This window comes from Sinocyclocheilus rhinocerous, unplaced genomic scaffold, assembly GCF_001515625.1.
Source record: "Sinocyclocheilus rhinocerous isolate Xijiao unplaced genomic scaffold, SAMN03320098_v1.1 scaffold349, whole genome shotgun sequence".
In the NCBI taxonomy this organism is placed as follows: domain Eukaryota; kingdom Metazoa; phylum Chordata; class Actinopteri; order Cypriniformes; family Cyprinidae; genus Sinocyclocheilus; species Sinocyclocheilus rhinocerous.
The window spans coordinates 1275917-1287884 of record NW_015637137.1 but is presented as its reverse complement, the minus strand read 5'-3'; the positions used below and the strand labels follow the sequence as shown (position 1 = coordinate 1287884).

The 11968-nt window shown below is 37.3% G+C and overlaps 1 protein-coding gene across 1 annotated transcript; it reads left to right on the top strand.

The window, feature by feature from the left end:
• The first annotated feature begins 2296 nt into the window (after nt 1-2296).
• On the top strand, nt 2297-11383 carry mcm6 (minichromosome maintenance complex component 6). The gene is made up of 17 exons (XM_016563430.1): nt 2297-2467; nt 2787-2933; nt 3261-3371; nt 3508-3757; nt 4709-4874; nt 4956-5101; nt 5183-5333; nt 6679-6820; nt 7044-7185; nt 7274-7381; nt 8319-8474; nt 8583-8711; nt 8918-9079; nt 9782-9917; nt 10523-10708; nt 10846-10985; nt 11095-11383. Exons 1-17 carry the CDS (start codon nt 2367-2369, stop codon nt 11215-11217), a joined length of 2496 nt encoding a protein of 831 aa, XP_016418916.1. The 5' UTR covers nt 2297-2366; the 3' UTR covers nt 11218-11383.
• The last annotated feature ends 585 nt before the right edge of the window (nt 11384-11968 follow it).

The window sequence follows — 11968 nt, the reverse complement described above, 5'->3', positions numbered from 1 at the left end:
TGTTTTACATCTTACAAACCTTGACAAATACTTGTTTTCACTCCAGGGAGATCTGGCAGTTATGCTGTTGTGTGCAGGATTGTGAAAGACATAAATCTCCAGACTAATGCAATATCTTATGCTCACACTGGCAACTGCAAGCGTGCAAGAAAGTCCTCGTACTCCTGTGCCAAATGTTACGAAACATCTGATGTACTGAAGACGCCCTGCAGACAAAACCGTCTAGACGTCGTTTGCCTTAACGCTATACCTGGCTCAGGTGGTGATCCAGCCAATGCCTTAGCGTATGTTTATCATATTTACTGAGTAACGTCTACAGCGAAGTGATTTTACAGATTGCAAAAAAAAAACTTGTTTGGGTTCAAACACATTGAAGGCACATAAACACACATGTACCCTCATACAAAGAGAAAGATTGATAGAGTGTACAAATGAACTGAACCATTAAAATAAACATAACGGTGTTGATTAAGCGTTACTTTGACGTCTGCATGTCTTCATTCTGCCTACCAATGCAAGTGTGACTTCAAAATTTAAAAATGCCGCCACAGGATGAAATCAACCGCCATGACGGAAACCGCAAAAACAAAGCCACCTACTTATATACCACAATTCAGGATACGCCCAACAGACACTAAAAACTCTCACAGACACATACATTCATATACATACCACAAAAATGTGTTCTTAGTTACTATGATCGACCAGCAAGAGTGGTTTTTATCCCAACCAAACTACCAGGTACAGATATAGATATCTATCCACAAAGTCTTCCAGCCTCACACATCTGATAACCGAAACTTGTCAACAACATCTGTTACCTCTGAGAAAAATTTATGAATCTAGAAAGTAGTTTAAGAATGAATGAAAACCTTAATGATTATATTTCTGAAGGCCTCAAATCAGAGTTTTAATGTAATGCTTTTACAATACTTATATTATCATTAGTAACAGGCCAACATTGCCAAAATTGACGATATTTACCTTTGCATGTTTCTGACCGTATTGTTCATGACTTATCTGTTATGTTGTTCCCAAGAAAGTTTGTCTAGTTTTGTCTAAAATGACTTTATTCTATGAAGATGGCTTGACTTTTGGACAATGTTAATTACTAGATAAATAGTTATTTAGATATTGTTTTGGCAAACTTTCATTTGGTGTTGCTATGTTTTGGTACTGTATGTAATGCCCACTTTTCACATTCACAACAAAGTCCTACCATACATTTTTTTCTAACTGAACATCCTGTTTCACTTGAAAATATATCAGATTACACTGTAATAGAGTGACAGACTACAGTAAATGGCCTTTTGCAACACATTTTCTTAAAATCTGTTGCAAAGAGCAGTTCATTCTAGTAGCAGACAATTAAAGTAGCTACATTCAAACTATTAGAACTATCACAACCTTGACTGGTATATTTTGAAATCAATCTATTCATTATCTGTCAAATATGATAAAATATTTGTTAATTGCCTATAAAGGAAAGCTATATTGAAGTGTTTTACCACAAGCCCTATGATTTTAGCTGTTGTGAGAGTAAAACAATCACATTTTAAAAAAATACTTAATGTTGCCTTATAAAAATATTACTGTGACACATTTTTAATTTCACTTGCATGTTTGGCATATTTTTATGCATAAATTAACTCTCTGGCGCCATCTGCTGGCTTTATTAAAAAGCTGGTTGTTTACATATAATATAGTAATTGCGCCATCTACTGTTAACACAAGGCACTTCCTTAAAACTGAGTGACAATACATAGTGTGCCAATTAGGACAAGAAAAATAAACTGAAATCATGTTGAAAAGCAACAGACAGAATAATTTTGTTTAATGTTGTTTAAGTCATTAAATGAGGCAGATGACCAGAAGCGAGACCAGTGAAAAAGTAACGGCGGGTGGCAAGTGATGTCTCAAATAACTTTTAAAGTTTTTGTTTTGCTGTATTGATACTTTGTACAATTTATTGTATTTTGAAGTTTTAAACGAGGCAACAATACTACCACAATATATAAATAAATATGGGTCTGATAGGTCTGATACTGTACTATTTTATAATTTCATATTAACAAATACTTTTCCTATTTTAAATTCTTGACATTTCTCTATTGTTTACATTTGTATAGAAACTGTCTGACCTCAATATGATGCCATGCCCTCCCCCGAACAGAAAGCTCGAGAATGATTGGCCACTGTGGCAGCACCGAAAAACAAGAATCTGATTGGATCCTGGTGGCGCGAAAATAATCACATGGTACAGCATTTCGCGCGAAAACTTCTGAAACAGCTCGTGTGCTTCTTGTGTTTGATGGGACATAGCGTACATTATTGTTATAACTTCGTAATAACAATTTATTACAAAAATGGATCTTATGGAACAAGGAACAAATCCGAATGCTGGTCAGATGATCAAGGACGAACTGGCGGGAAAATGCCAAAAATTATTCCAGGCTTTTTTGGAAGAGTGAGTAAATGCGGTGCTTCTTATTGTTCCTCAGTATCATGAAAGTTACACGATGGGTAACGTTAACCGTATAGAATAATTACAATATTTCCTATGAAACATTACACGCTTGTACACTAACATTAGTCGTATGATTTCATGTTAAACTACAAATATATTTATATGGAATTGTAGAATTAATATGTTCGCATGAACATTACACCCGTGCACGTGAGCATGCATTATCTTTGCTATAATGTATAATAAATATATTTTTTGTGTGATTTGTATACATTTGTACATTATACATTTGTATAAATTGTTGTGTACCGCTCCGCAGGTTTCAGAATAGCGATGGAGAAGTGAAGTACCTGCGGGACGCAGAGGAGTTGATCCGGCCGGAAAGGAACACACTCGTGGTCAGTTTTACCGACCTGGAGGGCTTTAATCAAGAACTGGCAACCGCCATCCAGGAAGAGTTCTACAGGTGTGAAAGGAGCCAAAAGAAAAATCTAAATTGTTTTCATACATTGCTTTTGAATTTAGTCACCATATACTTTGCTATATTCATCTTACCGTTGAAATATAAGTACACAGTCATTTAATTATTAATGCTTAAAACCCTGAAACATTATCATGTAGCACATAATGCATAATCTCAGATGTGTAGTTAGTGTGTGGAATATGAGTATGTAGTGCAAATTGACTTGCATTTGGCAGAGGCTTTGACAACTAAAAAGCTGCTTTATTGAATTGATAACACATTGTTTTTATCTGCATGTACAAAGTCAAACTTTTTTATGTTTTGTTTTAGACTTTACCCCTTCCTGTGCCGTGCTGTGCGTAATTTTGCTCGGGATCATGGAGAAGTTCCAACCTCAAAGGAATTCTATGTTGCCTTCCAGGATCTACCAACCAGACACAAGTAAAGAGAATTTTCAAGACAGTGTGACAAATTAATCATTTAAAACTAAAATACTGTATATCTGACAAAATGATATTCTTGTTATTTTGAACAAATGCCTCCTTAACTAATGTGCTCCTGTTCTGGGCTCCTGCAGGATCCGTGAGTTGACCGTGGTGAAGGTTGGCTCACTTGTGCGCATCAGTGGTCAGGTTGTCCGTACTCACCCGGTTCACCCTGAGCTGGTGAGCGGGACCTTCCTGTGCTTGGACTGTCAGGGAGTGATAAAGGACGTGGAGCAGCAGTTTAAATACACTCAGCCAAGCATATGCCGCAACCCTGTGTGCAACAACCGTAGACGATTTCTCCTGGATACAAACAAATCCAAATTCATTGACTTCCAGAAGGTATGACAGGAAGCCATAGACTTTTATGTGTTTTGGTCCCCTTTCCTCTCTTGAAATGATGGAAAAGTTACAGTGCAAAGCATGAATAGGTAAAGTTCAAAACAGCTTCTTTGTAGTTGATGATGTTTCATTGGTAAGGAAATTTTTCTGTTGGTTAGACCTTGAGGAAAAAATGAGAAATTTCTAATTTTTCTGCCAAATGTTTCCTGCTACACACAAGTGACGTGTCAAAACCAATTTTTTACATGATAATTTGCAATAACATTTTTATAAATTAAATCTTAAATGTAAACTTTAAAAAATGTCATTCATATTTGAAGCAAATGGAGAAGTTCAGGAAATAAAATAATTAAATCAGTAATGAAAATAAAAGGTTGTTTCAACAGATGTTTCTTATGTCAGTTTCTAGTGGCATAGGGCTATTTTAAAAGCTAATTGTGATATTTCTAATTAAAAAATTGCCATTTTTATTTAAAATAAAAAAAATAAAAAATTTAAAAAAAAACACAAGGTTTGCTGTGCTGGTTTTTATGGCTGCATAGTTATGCCAAAAATGTTATGATTACATACAAATATGCTTTAAAATAACAATAGTTGTTATTATTATTAAATGAAAATATAAAAACAAAAAATATTACTATTGTAATATTTCACTGTAAAAAAAAAAAAATCTAATGTCTCTCTGAAACATACGGCACATGTTTATTTAATTAAATCACAGTGTCTGCGATTGGATAATTGCACTAAGCCATTATTTCAACTTCAACTCAGAAAACAATATCCCACGCTTGAATGTTAAATTTTTATTAATCTTTCCTATTCTGTTGCACTCTGTCAGGATGACTGAGTGGTTGACATTTCATCATACTAGCCCTGTGCCATTGTCGACTGCTGTACTGTGTTTTAAAGTGTTGTTAGTGTATTTTGACGTTTTACTTGCCTTGATTCCAGGTGCGTATCCAGGAGACACAGGCTGAGCTGCCACGGGGCTCCATTCCTCGTAGTATGGAGGTGATTCTGCGGGCCGAGGCTGTGGAGTCGGCACAGGCCGGTGATAAATGTGACTTCATTGGCTCCCTCATCGTTGTGCCAGATGTATCCCAGCTGTCCACACCAGGTACACACCTCTCATCCAGTCGGCCGTCACTGATGTTTATACAGCGGTTGTAAGTCTGAGTATTGATTATGTTTGTTTCAGGTGTGCGTGCTGAGAGCAGCTCTCGTACAGCTGGGGTGCAAGGTTACGAGAATGAGGGTCTCCGTGGGCTTAAAGCGCTGGGTGTCAGAGAACTTTCCTACAAACTTGCTTTCTTGGCATGCCATGTAGCCCCCACCAATCCCAGAGTAAGAGTCGAGCCCAATGTAGGCATGGAGGTCTCATTTCTGTTATTCCAGATTATTTTAATGGGATGTCTCTGTTTGTAGTTTGGCGGTAAGGAGATCCGGGATGAGGAGCAGTCAGCGGAGAGTATCAAGAAACAGATGACGGTACAGGAGTGGGAGAAGGTGTTTGAGATGAGTCAAGATAAAAACCTCTACCACAACCTCTGCACCAGCCTCTTCCCTACCATTCACGGTTAGCCACTTTGAACATCAATATGTTGGGCACAAATACAAATTGATGCTAACAAAATGAATTCATATATTAGTGGTCAAGTGGCCAGTGGCAATACCAGTAACAGGAGAGTGGTTTGGCTGATATAATGCAGATAAATAAACATTAGCCGGGTTTCCATCCAAAGTTGCAAATTTAACTTGTGCACAAAATTGGAATATCGCACAAAACATTTGCGAACAAGCACCGTTTCCATTCAACGAGTCAAAGAAAACAAAATCATCACTTCCTGATAAACTGGCACTATACATCACTAAGAAAAGTAGGAAAAGCTACTGAATATAATAATTTTCCTACATAATAAATTGCACCTCAGAACGAGCAGACGAAGCACAATGAATGCGGTTATTGCTTTCGGAGGTGGATGCTGCTGTTTGGGAACGCAGTCGTTTAACAGTTCTAGGAGGCAATTATACAGAAATACTTTAATGACAGACTTTGCTCTGGCATTTCCGAATGACCATATAACAACATCTCAGATGCTGTGGAACAAGATCGGTCCGCTGGTTAGTCAGGATTTGCCGTCCCATAGCGCAAAGTCACGTGACTTTTTTGATGCGCTTGGAGGAATTTATTCGCAAAATGCATTTCCATCTCCCATTATTCGCATTAACCCTTTTTCGCACAAGTCAAAAACCACCTCAAGCGAGCGTAAAAACCTTTTTGCGAATAAAGGCATTTTTATTCGAAATTCAGCGTTTCCCTGGAAACCCAGCTACTGTAAAAAGTGAAAATTTGCAGTTGTTACCTTGAATGAATAGTTAATCCTAAAATGAAAATAAGTCATCAGTTACTCAAGCTCACGTTGTTATAATCGCATAAGATATATATTAATCTTCTAAACACAAATGTAGAATGGAGAGAATTTTTTGGAAGCCCATTCCCCAAAATGTTGATGCCTTAAAAAGTTCATGAAGACATTGTAAAAGTAATCCATATAAAGAGGATCTGGCACATCAAGCAAGCACGTTTTAGCTGCTGTTTACCATATTTGATGTGCTCTATGTATGTGCATTGATCAATGTCTATATGTGTCTCTTCATAAGACTTGGATTAAATCGCTTGATTCGTGTGGATTTCTCTTTGTAAACTTTTGAATAAATGATCATTTTTGGGGAAACTAACTCTTTAAAGAGCTATTTCTACCTGATATGTCCTTTGAAATTACTTTTAGCGGTGTAACCAAATGTAGTTGTGTTGATTTAGTCATCGAAATAGATTTAGATTTTAGGTTGTCTTGACTAAACATTTTTTACATTATATGATGCAGTTAAATTATTTCTGATATGATATCTGCTGTTGTCAGGTAATGATGAGGTAAAGCGAGGGATTCTGCTCATGTTGTTTGGAGGCGTTCCTAAAACCACCATGGAGGGCACATCTCTGAGAGGAGACATCAACGTCTGCGTCGTTGGAGATCCCAGCACAGCCAAGAGCCAGTTCCTTAAGTAAGACTTGTTTATCTTGTAAAGCAAGAGCACTGTTAACAGACTATACTAATGTAATTATTCTTGAACGCATATCAGCCAGTATTTTTAGAGTTTTAAATGTAAAGGGAATAAGGTGTAATATACTGACATTGCAGAGAGTTTTTTCATTTTCTTCTGATTTGTGTATAAAAAGGATTAGTTGTCAGTATGTATTAATTCTCACGGTTTGGCTGTTATTCAGGCATGTAGAGGAGTTCAGTCCCCGTGCGGTCTACACCAGCGGTAAAGCCTCCAGCGCGGCCGGTCTCACAGCTGCTGTGGTGAGAGACGAGGAATCACACGAGTTTGTCATTGAAGCCGGAGCACTCATGTTGGCTGACAATGTGAGTTTATCTTTACAAATGATTTGTGTAAAGTCCCTGTACGTCCGAGTCACTGAAATCCCTATTGATTTGACATTGTTGTCCATAGGGTGTTTGCTGCATTGATGAGTTTGATAAGATGGAAATGAGAGACCAAGTAGCCATCCATGAGGCTATGGAGCAACAGACCATCTCCATCACCAAAGCAGGGGTCAAGGTGAGTGTCAAAGATTAAAATGCAGATTTATAGGTCACATATTAGCTTATCTATCATCAGTGCATTTGGGACATATTTCTACTAGCAGTTTGGATTAGGGCTGGGAAAATAAATCGATGCATCACGAATCGAGAAATGATTCTGAGATTTCCCGAATGCATCGCGATTCTTTCTCGAGTCGATTCTGAGCTTAGTTTTGAACAGCAGATGGCGCTGCATGCTTTAGAAACAGCCGTACTCTGCTTGTTTCCAAATCCTTACACGCACTGAACCTAAAATAATCATTCATAAAATTCAAAAAAGGTTGAAGCGAATTACAAGGGTGGTCACAGTGGGCTGTTTATATTAATCTGGCATCATAAAAGCATTCTGACCCGAGGTGAAATTACAGACTCAGGCGAACGCACAAGCGCTCTTCAGCGCTCTTCTTCATGAGCATTTGAGTGTTCGGTTAAAAACTAGATTAGAGCGCCATCTGCTGTTAAAATCTAAGCTCAGAATCGATTCCAGAGAGAATCGCAATGCATTTGGAAGATCTCAGAATCGAGCCACGAATTGATTCTGCATCGATTTATCGTCGCAGCCCCAGTTTGGATATAAAGACCTATAATAAGGCATTTATTAGGGGCGGATGATAAAATTAGGCTGCTGTCACTTTAAGACTTAATGTATATACTTACCCGTTTTTTTCCAGCTGCTAACATTAAATGAAGACCTAACCAACTGTGTTTACGTCAACACTGGCCAAGAGAGGCATTTTGTAATAACTTTGAGAATATTTGACTGGGTTTTTTTTGACAATGCAACACTGCAGTGTCAATGTAACTGCAATAGAGACCAGGTTTATCATGTCTACCGGTACATTGCACACCCCTGACCACTGTAGTTAAGATATTTTATACTTGTTCCATAAAAGTCTAATTTTGTCAAATTGTAGGCCACTCTGAATGCTCGCACATCCATCTTGGCTGCAGCAAACCCAGTGAGCGGACGTTATGACCGCTCCAAATCTCTCAAACAGAACATCAACCTGACGGCACCCATCATGTCACGTTTTGATCTCTTCTTCATCTTGGTAGACGACTGCAATGAGGTATGAGTATGTGTGTTCTGACCAACAATCCAACAGCATATGAAGATGATTGTAGATACAAAGGGATGTTGTTAGACTCTTAGTAAATGCCTCTGTCTTTTATTTCAGGTCACTGATTATGCCATTGCCAGACGTATAGTGGATCTCCACTCCAGAATTGAGAACTCTGTCGAACGTGTCTACAGCCTAGATGAGATTCGCAGATACCTGCTGTTTGCTCGCCAGTTCAAACCAAAGGTGAGAAGCTCAGGTAGACTTAATGCAAGCAGGTGTATGCTTGAACCGAAAAGGTTTCTTGTTTGCATTTGGTTCAGATCTACACACCTGGACACTTTGTTTACAATTTTTGTATGAACTGGTATTTGGCGCCACGCTGTTACATTGTCACAATGTCAGCTATTTCTTAACTGTGTCTCGATCTGTGTGTGTGTGTGTGGTATCAGATCTCAAAGGAGTCTGAGGAATTCATTGTGGAGCAGTACAAGCGTCTGAGACAGCGGGACGGCTCCGGAGTCACTAAATCAGCTTGGAGGATTACAGTACGGCAGCTGGAAAGCTTGATTCGTCTTTCGGAGAGCATGGCAAGGATGCACTGTTGTGATGAGGTGTGTATGGGAAAAAAAAGAGAAAGACGACAACATGATTTTTGTTTCCTGAAATGATGTTAGTTAGCTAATCTCTCAAATAAATATCAATATTAGTTCATTGTCAGCTCATGTCCATTAATATTAAAAGACAACAGACAACAGATTTTGATTTTAATAATGTATTAGTAAATGTTCTAAGCTATTTAGTAGTCCCAGGTCTGTCGACAGCATTACAAATCCATATCACTTCACCAAATTATTCTAGTTATTTCAAAGGTCCTTTCAACCTATAAAAGAAAATGAACCAAAACCCACACTCACTAAGCAAACAAGTATGACTAACAATAGGTTAAAAATGACAGACAATTTCCATCTTTTTCCATCTTTGAATTACCTCTTATCAATGGAAAGCATGCTTTGTCACACATACTGTACAGACACACAGAGAAAAACATACACATGTATAGAAACTTATTGTCAGTGCTGCCCCACAGTTGACTTTTTTGCAAATGTAAAGCTACAAGACATTTCTTACTAGCAAGGTGGTAACATCACTGTTTTTAAAGCAGTTAAATATACAGTTTCACTAAGAGACGCATGCTGCTGCTGAACACAATTGAGAGGCGCACATTACCACCTAGGGTGTGTATTATTTTTCAATAATTCAGCAGCCTGTAACCAATTATTCCTTAATTCTGTCTTCTTGTTTCTATCTTTTAGGTTCAGCCAAAGCATGTCAAAGAGGCTTTCAGGCTGCTGAACAAGTCTATTATTCGGGTCGAGACTCCTGATATTAATCTGGACCAGGAGGAAGAGGAGGCCATGGAGGAGGAAGAAGATGACAATCAGATGAATGGTAGAGTCATTCTCTGTTTCTAGACGTGTAAACACTTCATTCAGCCTCTAAATAAAGTAATTTTGATAAATCTACGTTTAGTACAACATGCTTCTAAACCAATATTTCTCAACTGGGGGCCGCAATATGTCTTAGAGTTTAGGCATATTATTCTTACTTAAAGGTATAGTGCACCCAAAAATGAAAAGTCTTGTCATCATTTACTCACCCTAATGTTGATCCAAACCTGTATGACGTACATCCTTCTGTGGAGCACAAAAGATATTTTGAAGAACGTTGGGATCTGAAACTGTATTGTTATCAACATTCTTCAAAATATCTTCTTTTGTGTTCCACAGAAAAAAGGAAAGTCGTACAGATTTGTAATAACATGAGGGTGACTAAATGATGACAGTCTTTTCATTTTTGGGTGGACTATCCCTTTAAAATACAACAAAAAAAAATATGTCCAACATTAACATGTTTTTGAGCATATTTTTGTTACAACAGAAGAACTAGATGTACATTTAATCCTAGACTTGAATATTGTTTTGGACAAAGGGGGCATTAAGAGTCCAAAATATGACTGTTTTAAACATACTTCTTTGTTTTCTTGCTGTTTTTAGGCCATGATGCACCTAACGGTGTGAATGGAGATGTTAATGGAGAAGTGAATGGTCACGAGCATACAAATGGTATTAACGGTCACGGGGTCAACGGTGAAAGCGCCAAACCCTCGCTGCGACTGTCATTTGCAGAGTATAAACGCATTTCTAACCTTTTGGTGCTACATCTGCGTCGCGCTGAGGAAGGTGAGCACTCTACAAGTCTTAACAAACTGTAATTTCAGCAATTATTATGCACTTTTAACACGAACTACAACATGACAAGCTCAGACAACACAGCACAGCCCACAGGAATCTAATTTGCATTGTGCCATTTCTCCTAGCCGAGGACGAGACTGCGCTTAAGAAGAGTGAAGTAGTGAACTGGTATCTGAAGGAAATCGAATCAGAGATCGATTCAGAAATGGAACTCATCAATAAGAAGGCAATGATAGAGAAAATTATCTACAGACTGGTTCACTATGTAAGGAAACATTTTCATGTGATTTAAATCTCTTTATGTGTAAGTTATATGTGAATATGTTGTGTTGAGACAACATTAAGTGTTAATATTCACTTTTATCTTCCATCAGGATTATATTTTGATTGAGCTGACACAGTCTGGGCTGAAAGGATCAGCTGAGTCCAGTGGAACAGAATCCCAGGAGAAAGATGTTACGCTGGTGGTCAACCCCAACTACACATTTGATGACTAAACATTTTGACCTTGACATTTTCTGCTGTATTAACTCAAAGTAAGGGATGTTATTTGAGATGGCATTCAGAAAGTGGTGGTGTGCCTCTTCAGTCCCTTCTCTTTTTGTACATTTTTAGCTTTTTCCCCACAATGTTTTTCCATTGCTTCGTAAGGATGGTTATAACCATTCTCATTTTTATGAGGATTTGTGTGACCTTGCCAAAAAAAAAAATATATGTTAGTAATATCTTTTGTAAATATGTTTTTTGTTTTTATTCTAGTGTTTTAGAACATTTTAGAATGTTAGTAATGGGCATGCATACAGTGTTTTGCATATATAGTTTATCATGTTTTGTTAAGTGCTGTCAAAGTGTAATGTCAATATAAGTTGTGTTCATTATGCAATAAATAATAACAGATGTTTATTTGCTGAAAAACATGTCATCCTTTATATGTTTAAAACAAATGAGATGTTATTCATGTTTGGAAATCACTTATAATGTTCTTGGCCAGTTGTCGGTAGAAATTACCCGTTCAAATACCATGGATTTCCATATATTAATAAAAATACAAACTAAAAAAAAGAAAAATTGTCTAACTTTGGCTACGTTTAATTTAGTTCTTTGTTGTTGGAAAAATGTATTTACAGAACATTCATTTCTAAAATTAACTCTTTTTAAATTATAGATAAGCAACCTTTTTAAAACTTAAAAAGAGGGTATTTTCACTAATGAATATAAAATTATTTTGGTTAAACGAACTGAACACGC

Coding starts and splice junctions, on each gene's coding strand:
- mcm6 (XM_016563430.1), top strand. CDS start 2,367: ATGGATCTTATGGAACAAGGAACAAATCCGAATGCTGGTCAGATGATC. Junction 3,372..3,507: donor GATCTACCAACCAGACACAA/GTAAAGAGAATT, acceptor GGGCTCCTGCAG/GATCCGTGAGTTGACCGTGG. Junction 9,080..9,781: donor GGATGCACTGTTGTGATGAG/GTGTGTATGGGA, acceptor TCTATCTTTTAG/GTTCAGCCAAAGCATGTCAA.